This window comes from Prunus avium, chromosome 7 (genome assembly GCF_965620075.1).
Source record: "Prunus avium chromosome 7, drPruAviu1.hap1.1, whole genome shotgun sequence".
NCBI classification, from domain to species: Eukaryota; Viridiplantae; Streptophyta; class Magnoliopsida; order Rosales; family Rosaceae; genus Prunus; species Prunus avium.
Window position 1 is genome coordinate 36101868 of NC_142290.1, and position 16417 is coordinate 36118284.

The 16417-nt window shown below is 37.6% G+C and overlaps 4 protein-coding genes and 3 non-coding genes across 9 annotated transcripts; 3 read left to right on the forward strand and 4 right to left on the reverse strand.

The window, feature by feature from the left end:
* The first annotated feature begins 1475 nt into the window (after positions 1-1475).
* On the forward strand, positions 1476-7353 carry LOC110751022 (Regulator of Vps4 activity in the MVB pathway protein). Its single transcript, XM_021951442.2, has 7 exons — positions 1476-1723; positions 1968-2100; positions 2522-2625; positions 2940-3111; positions 3254-3394; positions 3529-3787; positions 3895-7353. Exons 1-7 carry the CDS (start codon positions 1692-1694, stop codon positions 7122-7124), a joined length of 4071 nt encoding a protein of 1356 aa, XP_021807134.2. The 5' UTR covers positions 1476-1691; the 3' UTR covers positions 7125-7353.
* Positions 7354-8736: 1383 nt separating this feature from the next.
* Positions 8737-10270, forward strand: LOC110751137 (putative caffeoyl-CoA O-methyltransferase At4g26220). The gene is made up of 6 exons (XM_021951568.2): positions 8737-8820; positions 8932-9033; positions 9129-9208; positions 9319-9463; positions 9551-9682; positions 9786-10270. Exons 2-6 carry the CDS (start codon positions 8965-8967, stop codon positions 10074-10076), a joined length of 717 nt encoding a protein of 238 aa, XP_021807260.1. The 5' UTR covers positions 8737-8820; positions 8932-8964; the 3' UTR covers positions 10077-10270.
* Positions 10271-10775: 505 nt separating this feature from the next.
* On the forward strand, positions 10776-12892 carry LOC110750978 (S-adenosyl-L-methionine-dependent methyltransferases superfamily protein). 2 transcript variants are annotated; one of them, XM_021951382.2, is made up of 7 exons: positions 10871-10914; positions 11385-11416; positions 11505-11644; positions 11722-11801; positions 11971-12115; positions 12247-12381; positions 12476-12892. In XM_021951382.2, the coding sequence occupies exons 3-7, from the start codon at positions 11573-11575 to the stop codon at positions 12764-12766; spliced, it is 723 nt and encodes a 240-aa protein (XP_021807074.1). In that variant the 5' UTR covers positions 10871-10914; positions 11385-11416; positions 11505-11572; the 3' UTR covers positions 12767-12892. The 2 variants fall into 2 exon arrangements, with proteins under 2 accessions (XP_021807073.1, XP_021807074.1); XM_021951381.2 differs by lacking the exon at positions 11385-11416 and having other exon boundaries at positions 10776-10914.
* Positions 12893-13157: 265 nt separating this feature from the next.
* Positions 13158-15460, reverse strand: DHS (deoxyhypusine synthase). Of its 2 annotated transcripts, none has more exons than XM_021951360.2 (7): positions 15339-15460; positions 15006-15218; positions 14543-14929; positions 14368-14454; positions 14018-14123; positions 13701-13936; positions 13158-13544 (listed from the first exon to the last, which is right to left on the reverse strand). In XM_021951360.2, the coding sequence occupies exons 2-7, from the start codon at positions 15198-15200 to the stop codon at positions 13464-13466; spliced, it is 1092 nt and encodes a 363-aa protein (XP_021807052.1). In that variant the 5' UTR covers positions 15201-15218; positions 15339-15460; the 3' UTR covers positions 13158-13463. The 2 variants fall into 2 exon arrangements, with proteins under 2 accessions (XP_021807052.1, XP_021807050.1); XM_021951358.2 differs by having other exon boundaries at positions 15006-15202; positions 15339-15449.
* Positions 15461-15560: 100 nt separating this feature from the next.
* Positions 15561-15632, reverse strand: TRNAP-UGG (transfer RNA proline (anticodon UGG)). The gene has a single exon. It is a non-coding gene; the product is annotated as a tRNA-Pro (tRNA).
* A 482-nt stretch (positions 15633-16114) lies between these two features.
* On the reverse strand, positions 16115-16186 carry TRNAP-UGG (transfer RNA proline (anticodon UGG)). Its single transcript has one exon. It is a non-coding gene; the product is annotated as a tRNA-Pro (tRNA).
* A 104-nt stretch (positions 16187-16290) lies between these two features.
* On the reverse strand, positions 16291-16362 carry TRNAP-UGG (transfer RNA proline (anticodon UGG)). The gene has a single exon. It is a non-coding gene; the product is annotated as a tRNA-Pro (tRNA).
* Between the last annotated feature and the right edge of the window lie 55 nt (positions 16363-16417).

The following is a 16417-nucleotide window of genomic DNA, read 5'->3' on the forward strand; positions in this document are numbered from 1 at the left end:
AACCTTTGTGAGCATTTGAGGACAAAGTCAAGACGTGAGGAGCAGGAACTGGATTTATAATATTGGGGGATGATCTGTCAATGCACGTGAATGAATTCCGTGACTCATTTTTAGCGTTGGCTGCATTCCATTTTCAACTTTTGTGTGCCTCAAATCAAAACTTTATGGTTTGTAATGCTTGTCCTACACCGGTGTCTACATCCCATTCAGGGATTTTCAATTAATATATCTAAGGACTAAAATGATAGGCTTAAAATAAAACCATGAGATATCAAGTCCATCTATTATGATTTTGTCTTCCAAAACTAAGGGGTGTTTATAATCCAAATTCAATTTGCTTAAATTGATCTAATTCAATTTTGATTGGTTTCAACAATTTGGTGAATTGAATTGAATCTTAAAATCTCGAAAATCCAATCCAATCTAATTGCTTCATACTACTTTGATCTTATATGAGAAATGAAAAATATTATGAAAATACTCTAATGTGTGATCCGTTTTCCAATCCAATATCATGGATCCTAACTTTGATCAAATTGGATTGAATTGAAAGTAAGCAATCTAATCTAACTTGGTGGATGTATATTTGTTGAATTTTAACGATTTCGAATCCACGAATATGAGTGATTATAGAATATTACGGTAGTACAGTCATGTGATATACCTTGTACACGTATTATAATATAAGTGAATATTTATTGATAATATTCCCTAAAAGGGAGAAAAATAAATCATGTCGTCCACCTATATTATAACATGTGTGCAAGATATACCACATTATTGTACCACCATAGCATTCTATAATTCAATGATTTGATGAATTGAATTGAATTGAATTTTAAAATCTTGAAACTATTAGAATCAGATGACAAATTTACTAGGGAAAATCCAATCCAATCTAATCGCTTCATACTACTTTGTTCCTATATGAGAATAAAAAATATTATGAAAATACACTAATGTGTGTTTGGAATAAATTTAATGATAATTATTTTATATATCAATGGCTTTTTTTCGTTATTAAAATCGATTATCCAATCCAATCTCATAGATCCTAACTTTGATCAAATTGGATTGAATTGAAAATTAGGAATCTAATCCACGAATACCCTTTTCCCAAACCTCAAAGAAAAAGAATATAAATTTTATTTATAAAATAAAAAGACAATTTAAGAGAAGAATATCAGACACAAAAGGAGGAAGGAAAGAACATCATGACAAGAGAGTTTACTACCAAAATACTAAAAAGAACAGGACAACAAATTTTGGATTATTTTATTCACAGGACAAAAGAAGAAACTTAAAAAAAGAAAAAAAAAAAGGAAAAAAAGAAAACAAAGTCAGTCAAACATATAAAGGCTACAAGGTCAGCCTCTCATTGTTTGTTTCCTGCACCCTTCCACACCCAAACTTAATCACTCGTTTCCTTTCCGTGTGATTAAGGAGAAGGGGAAAGTCTTCGTTTTCCTTTTCCACGAAATTTCAATACCGTGTGCCTTTCTTTGTAAGATCCTTCTTTTGCTTTTACTAAATTCTACAATCAGAAACTTCCATTGTTATATTATCACACGCTTCACCCGAATCAATAGCCCGTCTGGGTTTCTTGGGCGCCGAGGAAAATTAATCAGAAGATCATATAACTTCGAAAGTTCAAAGCTTTGGTTTTGAAGAATCTCAATTCTGAATTCACCATGCTTCACAGGAGCTTCAAGCCAGCCAAATGGTAATTTTTCTCCTTTTTTTTCCTTTCTAAATTTATAAATATTATTAGCGGCCTGTTTGGTTTCCGAGAATCATAGGAGAAGAAAGAAAATTTGAAACAGAGTTTTGTACTTGTACAATGATTCCTGTGCGGTTGACTCTGCTGCTGCGGAGTTTCAAGTATTTGTTACCGCAAATTTGTGTTATGTATTGAAATTTTACTGTTTTATTGATGAATTTGGTGGGTTTGATTGGTGTCGATGCAGCAAAACGTCGTTAAAGCTTGCGGTTTCTCGGATAAAGCTATTGAAGAACAAGAAAGATGCACAAGTGAAGCAGATAAAGAGGGAATTAGCCCAATTACTTGAGACTGGTCAGGAACGGACTGCTAGAATTCGGGTTTGTCGTTGATCCTTCAACAACTCTGCTTTTGCAATCAAGTTTTGTTTTTTGTTTTTTGTTCTATTATAACCGGAGATTTATAGTACATACACACTATGCTTCTTCATGGATATGGTCCTATTTCATTTAATTTGGAGGACCTGCTCTATCATCAATATGCATTTTAGGAAGGCATTGATATGTTTTATTCTCTTAATATGTCGTCTGAAATGGTTTGAATGGGCAAGCAACTCACAGTTTTGCCAATTTCAACTGTGGTGCACTCATGAAAGGCCAAAGAGTAATATAGAAGAAACGAAACTTCTCGCCCTACGTGTTTTTATTTGATGACTGTCTTAGTAGCAGCCCCTACTTGTTGAATTTCCAGTGTGATAACATACACTTTTTTGATGACTTTTACGTGCATCCTGTATCTCAGGTTGAACATGTCCTCAGGGAAGAGAAGACGAAGGCAGCATATGAACTTATTGAGATATATTGCGAACTTATTGCAGCGCGCTTGCCTATGATTGAGTCACAAAAGTACGTAAATCCAATAGTTTTGTCATCTTTGTTCGTGCATGTGCTTTTGTGTTTAAATTTAGCATTACTTTGTTACGCGTCAGTGCTCATTTTTCAGTGCTTGCTTTAATATTGCTCATTTTAAGATTCATAAAGCTACAGGTATTTCTGTGTTTCTGTAACTAAGGATTTGGAGTTTAGAATATTTTACTGTCTGGTTTTTCCATATTATCATCATAGAATAAGTGATATGGTTATACTGCTTTCAATATTGTATTTTTCAATTCTTGCTTTAAAAGTGCTTGGGTTGTGTTGATTTGTTTAATATGTTACAGAAACTGCCCCATTGATCTGAAGGAAGCAATTACTAGTGTAGTATTTGCATCTCCAAGATGTGCAGACATACCAGAACTCATGGATGTTCGCAAGCATTTCACTGCTAAATATGGAAAGGAGTTTATCTCTGGAGCTGTTGAATTGCGCCCGGATTGTGGCGTAAATCGCATGGTATGTTCATATACCTGTTCAATTTCCGCGGATAGTTTGAACATGGAAACTAAATGGGTCACATTGGAGATGGCTGGATGAATTCTGTCAAAAGTCAGCAGATTAGTTTTATTGATAATTTTTTTTTATGTTATTGTCTCAGTTAGTGGAGAAATTATCTGCCAAATCACCTGACGGCCCTACGAAGATGAAAATCTTGGCTGCAATTGCAGAGGAACATAACGTCAAATGGGATCCTGAATCATTTGAAGAGAAAGAGTCCAAGCCTCCGGAGGACCTGCTGGTAAGATTGGTTCAGCTCTAGCCTGGTTCATTCATTGCTTGATATTGCATAGATAACATAAAACTATAGATTCATCTGGGTCGTATTACATTTCATTATTTAAGGCAAAAAGGAATTTTGTTACATTTGTGCAGAATGGACCAAATACTTTTGGCTCGGCCAGTAAAATTCATGTGGAACCTCCGCGTGGTCCACCTCCACCTAATCATGATGTCAAGGAACCTTCTAATGTTCAGGTTCCGCCTCAAAGTTATGAGAATCATGATGTATCCATGAACTTTAATCAGCAGAGTGCAAGATCTTCACCTCGCTTCCAGGATTCTGCTTCTTCAAATGTTTCTTCCAACAAAGCAACCACATCTGACACATTTCATCCAGAAGTGAGATCTTCAGGTACATCAATAGTCACTGGAAGGTGGTGATTTATTAAGTTTTAGTATTTTCTAGTGTTATTTTGAATTTCTCTTTAGTCTCATTCTTAATTGGATATTTACATACAGGAAATAGAACTGATGGGACGGAAAATAGGCATTCATTTCATAGGGACGGAAATGCTTCTTCAACGGGTAGGCAGAATTGGAACATGAACTTTAAGGATGCTGCCTCTGCAGCGCAGGCAGCTGCTGAATCAGCAGAAATGGCAAGCATGGCTGCCAGAGCAGCTGCAGAACTTTCAAGGCAACATTCTTCAGAATCACGGGATAAATTTAGCCAGTCAGCTTCTTTAACATCTAGTAGAACTTCCATTAACAATGATCCTTCACTGAATAGTCACCAAATGCAAGATCAATATCCTCAAAGGAAGTCATCTGAACCTGAGAAACGTGACTCTATAGGTGAAGTGAGTACAAAGAGACAGTCCAGCAACACTGATGTGTATGCTAGTGAGATGCAAACTGGAAGGGAATCTGATAATGTTTCTTATTTTGGCGATATGGGATCGGAAGAGAAATCTAGCAGGCGTTCCTCCCAATCTAATTCTATAGGTGAAGTGAGTACGAAGAGACAGTCCAGCAACATTGATGTGTATGCTAGTGAGATGCAAACTGGAAGGGAATCTGATAATGTTTCTTATTTTGGCGATATGGGATCGGAAGAGAAATCTAGCAGGCGTTCCTCCCAATCTAATTCTATAGGTGAAGTGAGTACAAAGAGACAGTCCAGCAACGTTGATATGTATTTGAGTGAGATGCAAACAGCAAAGAAACCTGATAATATTTCTTATTTTGGCGATATGAGATCTGAAGAGAAATCTAGTAGGCCTGCCTCCCAATCTAATTCAAGTTTTGGTAGTGATGATCAGGAGGATGTTTTGAGAGGGAATGATCATATTTCTTATTCAGGAGATACGAGGACTGGAGAACAATCTGCCAGGTCTCATTCAAGAAATTCAAGTAATGATCACGTAAATGTTTCCACTGGCCTGGGTGAGGATTCTTTTGTTAGTGATGCTAACATCTTTCAGAGCACAAAGCAAATGAATTCTTATGGAAATGCTGCTTTGGTTTTTGATGACTCTGGTTCAGATGATGATAAATATAAATTTGAAGTGGAGGACTTCAAGGGCCAAGAATCTAGTTTTTATTTTCCTTCTCCCAATAGAAACTCATCTTCTTCTTCAGCTCATTTAAATGATTGGAGCTCTAAACATCAGACTGATGAAGTACAATTTAAGTCCACTTCACAATTAAGTTCTTCATCGATGCAGCACTCCCCTCCTGTTTTTTTGGAAAACTTGACAGGTTCTGTGGCTTCTTCACAACCAAATGACTTGTTGCCTGTTGCTTTTGATGCTTCAGATGGCCCAAGTTCAGACAGTGAAGAGGAGTTAGACAAGTCTAAGCTTTCCCAGAGCACAGTTTCTAAATTTTCTTCTGGACAGAGCCATAGTGCAAGACATAGGTCATTTGGATCTTCATCTTCAGAGGAGTTAAATTTGGGTTCTAATCAAAAGTCATGGTTACTGCCTTCATCTCTTAATTTGAACTCCATTGATGTACAGTCTGAGAGAAGCCAAGGAGTTGAAAATAGCACTGCCTCGGAGGAAAAGTTTGATTATGATGAATTGCCTACTGGTCAGCCATCTCGAGGGCTAATGAAATCTGGATTAGACTCAAATGTTAAGGAAGATTTTCAAACACTACAGTTGCCTCAAACTGTGAAAGATAGTGAGGTTTCAGAGGGGTGTAGTTGTGTAAGCGACACTGACAATGAGTTGAACTATGGGACTTTGACAGGTGGCCTGCGGAATAAGGGGTATAAGCATCCACCGTATACCAGGAAACCATCGGGAAACTCTTTGTTTGTCGAACAAGTCACTAAGGATACTAAGGTTGAGCAACCTTCCCATTCTCCGAAAGTCAGGACTTCCATTGTTTCTGGTACTTCTAGTCAAGAGCCAAATAATCTGCAAGGGAGCACTAAACTGATTAAAGAACGAAGCAGAAGAACCCAAGTCTCATATATTGCTCCCGATGATGATTCTTCAGAGGATGAACTGTCACATGGAATTGTTAGCAGTAGTAAAGACCCATTCAATAAAAAATTGGGATCTGAAGTAAAGGCAATCTCAAAATCCACGTTTGGTTTCTTTGATTCAGAGGATAGCGAAGGTGAGGAAGATCTTCTCACAAAGATTTCCACTAGCAATGCTCGTCCAAGTGCTAAACTATCTAGAAGGACACAGCCCTCTTCTTCAAATTCTGTTAGAAGTTCTAGCTCAAAGACAACAGTTGTTTCTGACGTGTCAAGGAGTCGGGAGTGGAACAGACCCGCAGAACAAGCAGCTCCTGAACCAATACCAGAATCCCAGAGGTCCTCGCCTGTAGAGACTTCAAAGTCATACAGAAACCCCTCTTCAAGGAGTTCCTATGCCACTGAAACTGTACCAAAGCCCTTGTCCCAGACCAAGAGCTCAGAACGCCCAGGTAGTCAGGAGTGGCATAGACCAGCAGAAGAAGTAGCTCCGAAACCAATTCCAGAATCCAAGAGGTCCTCACCCTTAGAGACTTCAAATTCATATGGAAACCCCTCTTCACGAAGTTCCTATGCCACTGAAACTGTACCAAAGCCCTTGTCCCAGACCAAGAGCTCAGAACGCCCAGGAAGTCAGGAGTGGCATAGACCAGCAGAGGAAGCAGCTCCTAAACCAATTCCAGATTCCAAGAGGTCCTCTCCTGTAGAGACTTCAAAGTCATATGGAAACCCCTCTTCGAGGAGTTCCTATGCCACTGAAACTCTACCAAAGCCATCATCCCAAACCAAGAGCTCAGAACGCCCAGGAAGTCAGGAGTGGCATAGACCAGCAGAAGAAGCAGCTCCTAAACCAATTGCAGAATCCAAGAGGTCCTCACCCATAGAGACTTCAAAGTCATACGGAAACCCCTCCTATGCCACTGAAACTCTACAAAGGCCCTTGTCCCAGACGAAGAGTTCAATGCGCCCAGGAAGTCAGGAGCAACATAGACCAGCAGAACAAGCAGCTTCTAAACCAATACCAGAATCCAAGAGGTCCTCTACGCATGTAGAGACTTCAAAGTCATTTCCAAGGGAGCAATCATCCAGTCTTTCTCCAAAGATTGCAACAGCACGGAGCACTGAAACTCCAAAATCATCAGGTTCTACAGTGGAGAGTGCACCAAAGGAGAAAGCTTCTCATGTCCACCCAAAGCTTCCCGACTCCGATGACATAATTGCCAAGTTTATGGCCCTCCGGCGGAATCGACAATAGATATAGTTATTTGCACATAGTAATATAGGATACATTTTGATGTGATTATCACAAAAGGTTTGCTATTCTTTGACATACTTGAATTTTTGATGATCGTCAAGTAAGGGTTGATGGTTATATGTAACTTTCGTGTCAAAATTGAGTCGTTTATTTTTTATTTTTTCATTTTTAGACCATTATATTGCAAATATGATGATAAGAGTTATGTAATAAAACATTTTTCCGTTTCTCTTTGTTTTAAATTTTATGAGAATTAGAATTTAAGGAGAATATCCAATACTATGCTATAAGGATCATATCTCACTTTGATCAAAAAAAAAAAAGGATCATATCTGCCAATTACATTACTGCTTACATATCTCACCAAGATGGTTGGTTTGTTTTGGCCATGTTAAATTGTGGCTAAAAAATATTGTTCAAATGGTTTTATTGTAAAAGATTTATTAAAAAAAAAAGGCATACGTTTTTCAACAACATTTTCCTAGGAAGACAGTCATAGGGCAAATGTAGACCCAGGCTACAATTTAGCCATTCAAATATTAATTTAAAAAAAAATAGTGTATGGCCAAATTTTTTTATCTCTAGCCACGAATGGCTATATTTTAGGGCCCACCATATTTTATTATTTTGAGAAAAACTATGGTACAACATTCATACATTCCATTATTATGTTGTTGTGTGGTTTGTTTTCATTTATGGTGTTGTGTGGCTTGTTTTCATTTAGGCCATGGGAGAATAGCTTAGGCCATCTCCAGCCGTGGGTCAAAAAAAAATTTAGGGCGAATTTTGAGGGCCACATTTAGCCATTTAGTCATTCTCACAAGCCAAATTTATTTTGTGGGCCCATCGCATGTGCTACCTAACAGGAGGAAGAATCACATGTGGGCATGATCATGAGATCAGTTCGTGCAACTAGAAATTAACAAACATATATCCAAGGGTTGCTATTAAAGACGCACTAACGTCAGTTAGCGGTGAACGGTCAGAACCTTTTGGAAAGTGCATCAATTTTTTCACAAGCCTTTGTAACTTTTAAATTTTCAATTAAAATTTTATGAAAACAAGTTGTCAACCTCAATTTATATCATAGTCTCTAACCATGAAAAAAAATTACAACACACCGTTATAGTGTCACAACTCCTAAATGAAAACAAGCCACATAACTCCTAAATAAAAACAAGCCACACAACACCATAAAAAAACAAACCACAAAACAACATAGTAGTGGAATGTATGAATATTGTACCATAGTTTCTCTCAAAATAATAAAATATAGCAATCTGTGACTGAAGATGGAAAAATTTAGCCATATACTATGCTTTAAAAAATTAATATATTGGAGAGCTAAATATGACCCTCAAAATTTGGCCTAATTTTTTTCGGCCCACAACTAAAGATCAGTTTTACACATTTTGGGGCCTACAGCCATGGTTGGAGAAGGCCTAAAGCGTGTGAGGTCCCAACTGAGACAAGCTAGGGTGAAAAGTGCTTTACCTAACCAAGTAATAGTAATAGATAAATAAAAAGTTAAAACAAAAAGCTTGTGAGGCAAAACCAACTTACAAGAGCTTATAAAAAGGAAAAAGAAAAAGTGTTACAATCTCAAAGGTGAGACAAAAACCTCATAAGTTTAGTGTTGTTAGTATCTATTCAGAACTTCAATCCAGACACATTTTGGGTTTATCTCTGGATCAGAGTAATTTCCATATCAATTTGCAACCATGTGAAAATTATATTTGGTGGTTTTCTTTTCCTTTCATTAATCTCATGGTTGCCTCAAGTACTATTCTAAAATTGCTTTATGCAGGAGGATTTTTAGAATTATTGTGCATTGGAGGCAATGGAAAATACAAGAAAGCCAGTGAGTAGGAAAAACCCAACTGTGTTGCAGAGCCAGGAGTTACATGAGGTAACTCTGCATATAGGGTCTGCTTAATTTGAATAAACTTGTCAATTTATGCATGATATTAACAATTAAACTGCCTGTTCCAATTGAAATGGCAGTACATACTGAAGACTAGTGTGTACCCAAGAGAACCAAATCCTCTCAAGGAACTGAGAATTGCTACAGCAAACCACCCAATGTAAGTCTCTAGATTTCAAAAATGAAGGTGCAGCAAAACTGTAAAATTACAACATTTAAACATGTCTTTTTTAGAACCATCTTATGGTCCAACCATTCTTTCTTGTGCAGGGCTTTCATGGGGACTGCACCTGACGCAGGTCAGCTAATGACCTTTCTCTTGAAACTGGTGAACCCAAAAAAAGCAATTGAAATTGGAGTTTTTACTGGCTACTCTCTTCTCCTCACAGCTCTTACAATTCCTGATGATGGCAAGGTTGGTAACTTGGTCCATATATCCAATTCAACTGATATAACAACAACAAAAGACTTATGCTTTATAGTTTATAATGCATGAATGCAGATTACAGCCATAGACATTAACCGAAAAACATACGAAATAGGCTTACCAGTTATAAAAAAAGCCGGTGTGGAACACAAAATTGACTTCGTTGAGTCCCAAGCTCTGCCTATTCTCGACAAATTCTTAGAAGATGTAAGCAGAGAAAAAATTGCTACTTTGTATTTGACTCTATTTGTTTTCTTTTCAACTTCAACTATTCGAAGATTGGTGATGCTTCGTGCATGTTGTACTGCAGCCAGAGAAGGAAGGGAGTTTCGACTTTGCTTTTGTTGACGCGGACAAGAACAACTATTGGAACTACCATCAAAGGCTAATGAAACTGATTAAGGTTGGTGGGATACTCATGTATGACAACACACTCTGGGGAGGAACAGTTGCTTGGCCTGAAGAGGATGTTCCAGAGGCCAAAAGGGAGTGGAGGCTGTGTGCAATTGAGTTTAACAAATTGGTTTCTGCAGACACAAACGTTGAAATTTCCCAAGTTCCATTGGGTGATGGGATCACAATCTGCAGGCGCATATGCTGATCATCAAGTTGAGTCAGAAAGTCGATATGAATATCATATGTACTTAATCAGATTAGTTCTGTTAAGAAACTACTTTATAAACCTCAGTCGAGAATTGAGATGAAATAAAATCACCCAGTTCATAAAAATGACAATGTTGAGCAAGTGAAGTGATTGATCAAGAACTCAATATATTAAAGAGTCATGTTTAGTTATTCAAATTGCAAACTTTTTTCAAAACTCAAGTCCCATTCATCACAGCCTTGCTGACTTGAACACATCCAAAACTCAGGAAAAAAGACATTACAATCTACAATCACCAAATGCTTTCTCAAATATAAACCAACACTGCCGCATCAATTGTTATACAGAAGTTACCAATTGGGTGTCAGTTGGATTGACCCAGGATCTTAGCGTGCTTCCAAGTGGTCCTGGGTTCAAGCTCTCGTGATACCCGTGTGTGTGAGTTTTCCCTCCTCTCCTTCCAAATTTTGGCAAACAAAAAAAATTGTTATATAGAAGTTAAAGTTTTGGACTTTTTATTTGGCTGCAATGCACAAAGACTCTATAGCAATAAACGGTCAAGACAGGGCCATTTAACGTTACTTGTTCTTCTCTCAAAAAAGAGCGGCAACGGCAAGTCAAAGAATGTCGTACACTTTAGTACGGTCGTATAACAGCCAGCATGCAGTTGAAAAAGAAAATTGAACGGCAATGGAAAATAAGTCAAAAGTGGTTGGTGGGGTCGGAAAATTCCCAACTCATCAAAGACACTTTTTGCTCATTTATGATTTGATGTGTTTCGGTTCACCGTCGCAGCAAATTCAAAGGCCAAGACTCGACCTTCCGTTTTCATCGGGTTCTCTCTTTCTCCATATCTCTTTCCCTTTCTCAGTGAAATTTATTGCATAAGCGTAGTGTCAATTGTTTGTTTACTATGCATGAAGGTTCAGACTTGAGATTTTTATACTTTCTTTTCAATGAATATATTGCAGACTCTTAGGTTGAGGAAGAAATGATACATACCCTGAATACTTGTAGCCTAGATGGTAACTTTGTCTTTGAGAGATTGATGAGCGGTAAATAAATGGGCATATGGGTTTACTAGGTTGATGAAAGTCGATGTGAGAATGATCACACAGTTTGTCAAATTCACAGGAGTTGGGTTTATCTGTTGAGTCTGATTTTTATCTGTTCATAAAAATTTACTATGTTGGCATTTGATTTTGTGAACCACAAAGTACTCATAGACTTTTCACCCTTCATGGACACTCTAAAAAGGTTGAAAGGTGGTAGTTTGATACTCAAAACTTTGGGATTCTTGTATAGGGCCCTGTGACTCTGTTCTTGATGCCATTGAAGTTGAGTTGCAATTGTGCTCTGCCTTTGTACAGATAAGCCTGTTAATTTTTAATCATTCTCTTCTAAACTTAACTGTTGGATTTGTAGAATTTCTTGGATTAGCTTCTTCCTCCTTGCAGCCTATCAGAACTCTATTGTGAGATATTTGGAGAGAAATGGAGCACAACCTGAAAAAGGAATCAGATCCTGCACAAAAGGGACTGCTGCAGAGTGATGAGTTATATCAGGTACCACACGTTCTCTCAACTTTTGTTATGCTTTTTCTGTTTAAATTTTTTGACATTTCATTTTGAAAATGTGGCAGTATATCTTGGAGACTAGTGTATATCCCCGTGAACCGGAGCCTCTCAAGGAGCTAAGGGCTGCCACTGCCAGCCACCCAAGGTTGTCATCCTTCTTATCTTAGCGCTTATGATGTTGATTAAATCATATACATCCCAAGGTGTCCTGCATCTTAAGTTTCATTAAGCTTCTTGATAACCAAGCCATAACTTGACATGTGAGTGAGTGAAAACTATTAAATAGGATTATTAATAAGCTTGTTATTTTTCAGGTCTCAGATGGCTACTGCACCAGATGCAGGTCAGTTAATGACTATGCTGTTGAAGCTAGTAGATGCAAAGAAGACAATCGAAGTTGGTGTTTTCACCGGATACTCTCTTCTCCTCACAGCTCTTACAATTCCTGAGGATGGCAAGGTCTGCCACTACTAATTCTGAATTTGCTTATTTGTCATGCGAGGCTATAATAAAAGATTATGCTGAAAGCTAGTAAGTAATGAACTTCCATGTATTTGAAACTATTTATGGTTCTGAATACCTTATTGCAGATCGTAGCGGTAGATGTGAATCGTGAGGCATATGATCAAATAGGGTTGCCAATCATAAAGAAAGCTGGTGTTCAACACAAAATTGACTTCATTGAATCTGAGGCCCTACCAGTTCTTGATAAGCTACTAGAACATGCAAGTATTTTGCATTTCAAACCATTCTTTTCAGCTGAACTGAAAACAACAAAAGTTGTGACTTTTGATTTTCTCGTCGGTTATTATGTTGCAGCACGAAAATAAAGGCAGTTTCGACTTTGCTTTCATTGATGCCGACAAGGTGAACTATTGGAATTACCATGAGAGGTTAATGAAGCTGTTGAAGGTGGGTGGCATAGTTGTCTATGATAACACCCTCTGGGGAGGAACAGTTGTAATGCCTGAGGAATCGACTCCAGAATACATGAAACAAGGCAGACAGGCGACTATTGAGCTTAACAAGTTACTTGCTGCTGATGCTCGTGTCCAAATTTCACATGCTTCTTTGGGTGATGGGATCACAATTTGCAGGAGAATTCACTGATTCTTGCTTGAAAGTTGAAATCTTACATGTCTAAGCTTGAGCATTTGGCAATCTTCCTTTGCTAATGAGATTTGAATTATAAGTTTTCTGAACTCGGGAGTTTTAATGAAATAAATTATTGCTGTAGTGATCTCTGCTTTATCCGAGAGTTGTTAATGAGGCACGAACAACTTCATCTCCAGAGTTCCCAAATGATATGGCAAACCAAAGTCCAAACCATTCAAGCTAAAAATGATTATAATTTAAAAAGGGAGGATTGTTCCAAAATTTAAAGATTGGTCATCTAAGAAAATTTCTTATCTTCATGAAGGAATGGCTTAAAAGCATAATTTGGTTGAACATAACAATTTGACAAGAATTTTGGCCTAACTAGAAGAGAGACATATACCTCTTAAGTAAATGGACTTGGCATTCATATAGGAGTTCGAACTTGAATTTGAATAAAATGATCAGAAATAACGAGTAAATTCCCCTAGTATGTGTAATCTCAACCTCTACGACAGACCAAAACAAAAAAGTAAGCAAATCTAACGCAGGGGGAAAAATGTGAATTTCTGAATTCCTAATCCTACATAGGATCTTGCAAACCCTTAAATAAAATGTGGTAATTATCATGTTTGCTGAGCCCCATCCAGTAGTTATCAGCTTCATCACGACTACTTGAATATCATAAATCAATCTTCACAATGAAACTATATTAAGTCATAGTCTCGACAGCTTTCTTGGCAAATGTTTCAGCAACCAGCAGAGGGAAAGCAATTGTTGCATCGCAATGTACCTGGTTCAACCAATCAAAAGGAGGGAAATTAAACAGAGGGATAAAACTCTGGAAGGGTTAGCATTTGGTGGATAGAAATATATATTATAATGCAAACAAAAAAGAGAGCTAAGAGGGAATGGGCAAAGTGAAGATATGACATAGGTTAGGTAATACCTTAACAGTTTTAGCAGAACCCCGTATTTTCCCCCATGATACAGCCTCATCCGGACGAGCCCCAGAATCACTCCCATCAAACTCTTGTGCAGTATTGATGAAGACAGCATAATCTGCACCATTACGCATCATGTTGGCATTGCAAATGTGATGTTTGGGCAGGCCCCCTCCGAGAATGATCATTCCAGTCTTCCTTGGATTTGCATGGACAGCTTCGCCATTCATGGCCCTAATATCTGTTCAAAGGCATGCTATCTTGTGATTACATTTTCCCAAGTTAATTATCAGCTGCAATGACAAGGTAACGAGCAGCATACCTTGCACTACATCAACGATCAGACCTGGACTGCGGAAAGAATGAAAGTACAACATGTCTCCCAGTGAGCCATCTGTTAAGCCTGGACAGAAAACTGGGATATTGTTCTGGAAAACAACCACAAAAATACACCAAATGTTACTGCAAAGATCACTGCCGCTATTTTCATAGATACAAGTAGAAGATACCAAACATTCCAATAGTACTCTTGCATAATTTTGAAACACAACCCCATTACTAACTAACAGTAACATTTATCCAACCAAATTTAGACTTTAAAATAAACAATACCAACATGATGTACAGGCTTAAGAGATAAACATAAAATGCTCGATTTGGTTGATTTCTTGCCTTGTATGCCCAATAAAGATATGAACGTCGATCATTTATTTCCTTCCCCAAGCGTGCAATCAATTTAGACGGTGTCCACAATATGTTCTGCTAAAAAAAACCATATCAATCACACACACCCCATAAATTGAAAAAACTAACTTGAAAAGAAAGTATCCTTTTTTAAGATACATGCCTGCTCAGTTTGTTCCTTCAACATCTGGTCGAAAATCGGTATGATCCAATCCTCAAACTTGCAGTAGTTACCATTAGGAACAAGCAAATTACCGATACGATTCAAGCCTTTCGACCGCAAATGAGCTCCAGCTAAAGAGAAATCACCTCTATAAGTGGGCGCAAGGCATTTTATAAGATCTTCCTCTATGCCACCAGCAGTTGTAACCACCACATCCACCATACGGTGCTCCACCAAGTACCGAATCGTGTCTCTAATCCCAGACGAAACCAAATTCGAAGTAAAACCCAGAAACACCTTGCATTTCACCGACTTTCTGTACTTCAAATCCCCCTCGTCCTCACCGCAATCTTCAGCTACAGCCTCGTCTGCTAGGCTCCAATCTAGCTTCAGTGCAATTAAAATGATGGGTTTGGTTAAAAACTAAATGACAATGAAGTTGGCTTGGTGAGAGAAAGTTTACCATTTGGTTGACGACTTGAATGGCGTCTCCGAGATTGGAGGCTTGGAAGCCAGTGTTAAGCATGGAGCTGAGGAGTCGAGGGTAGTCTATGCCTTGATTGAAATCGTACCCTTCGATTTCGCTGGATTGGCCCTCCAAATCCTCTGACTCTATGAACGCAGAAGAGTGCGCGCTTGCAATCAGGTTGTCTTCCATTGCTTCACCCGCAAAACACTTCAAATAAAAAAGAAAAGAAAGGAAAGGAAAGGCATTTGAACTATCCAAAACTCTCATCTTTAAACCCATCAACGAAACTTCATATATTTCGAAATCAAAGGGAAAGAGAAACCTTACCAGCCGGAGAGAGAGGCGGAGAGAGTTCGACGAAACTGTAGAGCAGAGAGAAAAGGCTGCCGCTTTGATTCTAAAAATTAAAGCTTGCAACTTGAGCAGGGTAGCTTTTATGGGTTCTTCAAGCAGCGTGGCAAAAAAAAAAAATTGAAATAAATAAACTTTGGTAAATTATTTAATAGTTATTTTATTTTTAAAACACTTATATAAAAAAATATATAAAAAGGGCCGTTCCGAGAATCGAACTCGGGACCTCTTGCACCCAAAGCAAGAATCATACCACTAGACCAAACGGCCGAACTTGATACATTAATAAAATGAAGTGAACTTTGATACATGTATTATAAAAAAGAAAAGAAAGACTAAAAGTAAACTTAGGAAACATATTAAAATTACACATTAATAAAATGAAGTGAACTTTGATACATGTATAATAAAAACTAGCCTCTCCGCACGCGCTTCTGCGCTTGCGAGAGGCTTTTTTTTTAAAAATTTAAATTTATCTTAGAAGTAAAAAAGATAATGAGTAGTTGTGTTCCATAAAAATAGGATCCATTATCTGATTTTTCTTTTAATTTTAATTTTTTTTTAATATGAAAAAGTATGAATTTACCATATTATCCTCATTTAATTAATAATTTCAATTCTTAATGTTTGCATTAACCAAGGGCATTTTCTGGTATTTTGAATGTTTCACAATTCTCTGCCTTTTGCTTTATATATATAGAAGAAAAGAAAGAATGAAGTAAACTTAGAAAAACATATTAAAATTACAAAAAGGGCCGTTCTGAGAATCGAACTCGGGAACTCTTGCACCCAAAGCAAGAATCATACCACTAGACCAAACGGCCGGACTTGATACATTAATAAAATGAAGTGAACTTTGATACATGTATAATTAAAAAGAAAAGAAAGAATGAATTAAACTTAGAAAAACATATTAAAATTACAAAAAGGGCCGTTCCGAGAATCGAACTCGGGACCTCTTGCACCCAAAGCAAGAATCATACCACTAGACCAAACGGCCGGACTTGTTACACTAATATTCGTGAATATATAAATATAGTTTCCTTAGCATTGTC

Excerpts from the sequence above, each read along its gene's own strand:
- LOC110751022 (XM_021951442.2), top strand. The coding sequence starts at position 1,692 with ATGCTTCACAGGAGCTTCAAGCCAGCCAAATG. Across the intron at positions 1,724-1,967 it reads AGCTTCAAGCCAGCCAAATG|CAAAACGTCGTTAAAGCTTG; the intron begins GTAATTTTTCTC and ends GTGTCGATGCAG. Across the intron at positions 2,101-2,521 it reads AACGGACTGCTAGAATTCGG|GTTGAACATGTCCTCAGGGA; the intron begins GTTTGTCGTTGA and ends CCTGTATCTCAG.
- LOC110751137 (XM_021951568.2), top strand. The coding sequence starts at position 8,965 with ATGGAAAATACAAGAAAGCCAGTGAGTAGGAAAAACCCAACTGTGTTG. Across the intron at positions 9,034-9,128 it reads AGAGCCAGGAGTTACATGAG|TACATACTGAAGACTAGTGT; the intron begins GTAACTCTGCAT and ends TTGAAATGGCAG. Across the intron at positions 9,683-9,785 it reads TCGACAAATTCTTAGAAGAT|CCAGAGAAGGAAGGGAGTTT; the intron begins GTAAGCAGAGAA and ends GTTGTACTGCAG.
- LOC110750978 (XM_021951381.2), top strand. The coding sequence starts at position 11,573 with ATGGAGCACAACCTGAAAAAGGAATCAGATCCTGCACAAAAGGGACTG. Across the intron at positions 11,645-11,721 it reads AGAGTGATGAGTTATATCAG|TATATCTTGGAGACTAGTGT; the intron begins GTACCACACGTT and ends AAAATGTGGCAG. Across the intron at positions 12,382-12,475 it reads TTGATAAGCTACTAGAACAT|CACGAAAATAAAGGCAGTTT; the intron begins GCAAGTATTTTG and ends ATTATGTTGCAG.
- DHS (XM_021951360.2), bottom strand. The coding sequence starts at position 15,200 with ATGGAAGACAACCTGATTGCAAGCGCGCACTCTTCTGCGTTCATAGAG. Across the intron at positions 14,124-14,367 it reads ATCTTTATTGGGCATACAAG|AACAATATCCCAGTTTTCTG; the intron begins GCAAGAAATCAA and ends GTTGTTTTCCAG. Across the intron at positions 13,545-13,700 it reads GTTCTGCTAAAACTGTTAAG|GTACATTGCGATGCAACAAT; the intron begins GTATTACCTAAC and ends TGGTTGAACCAG.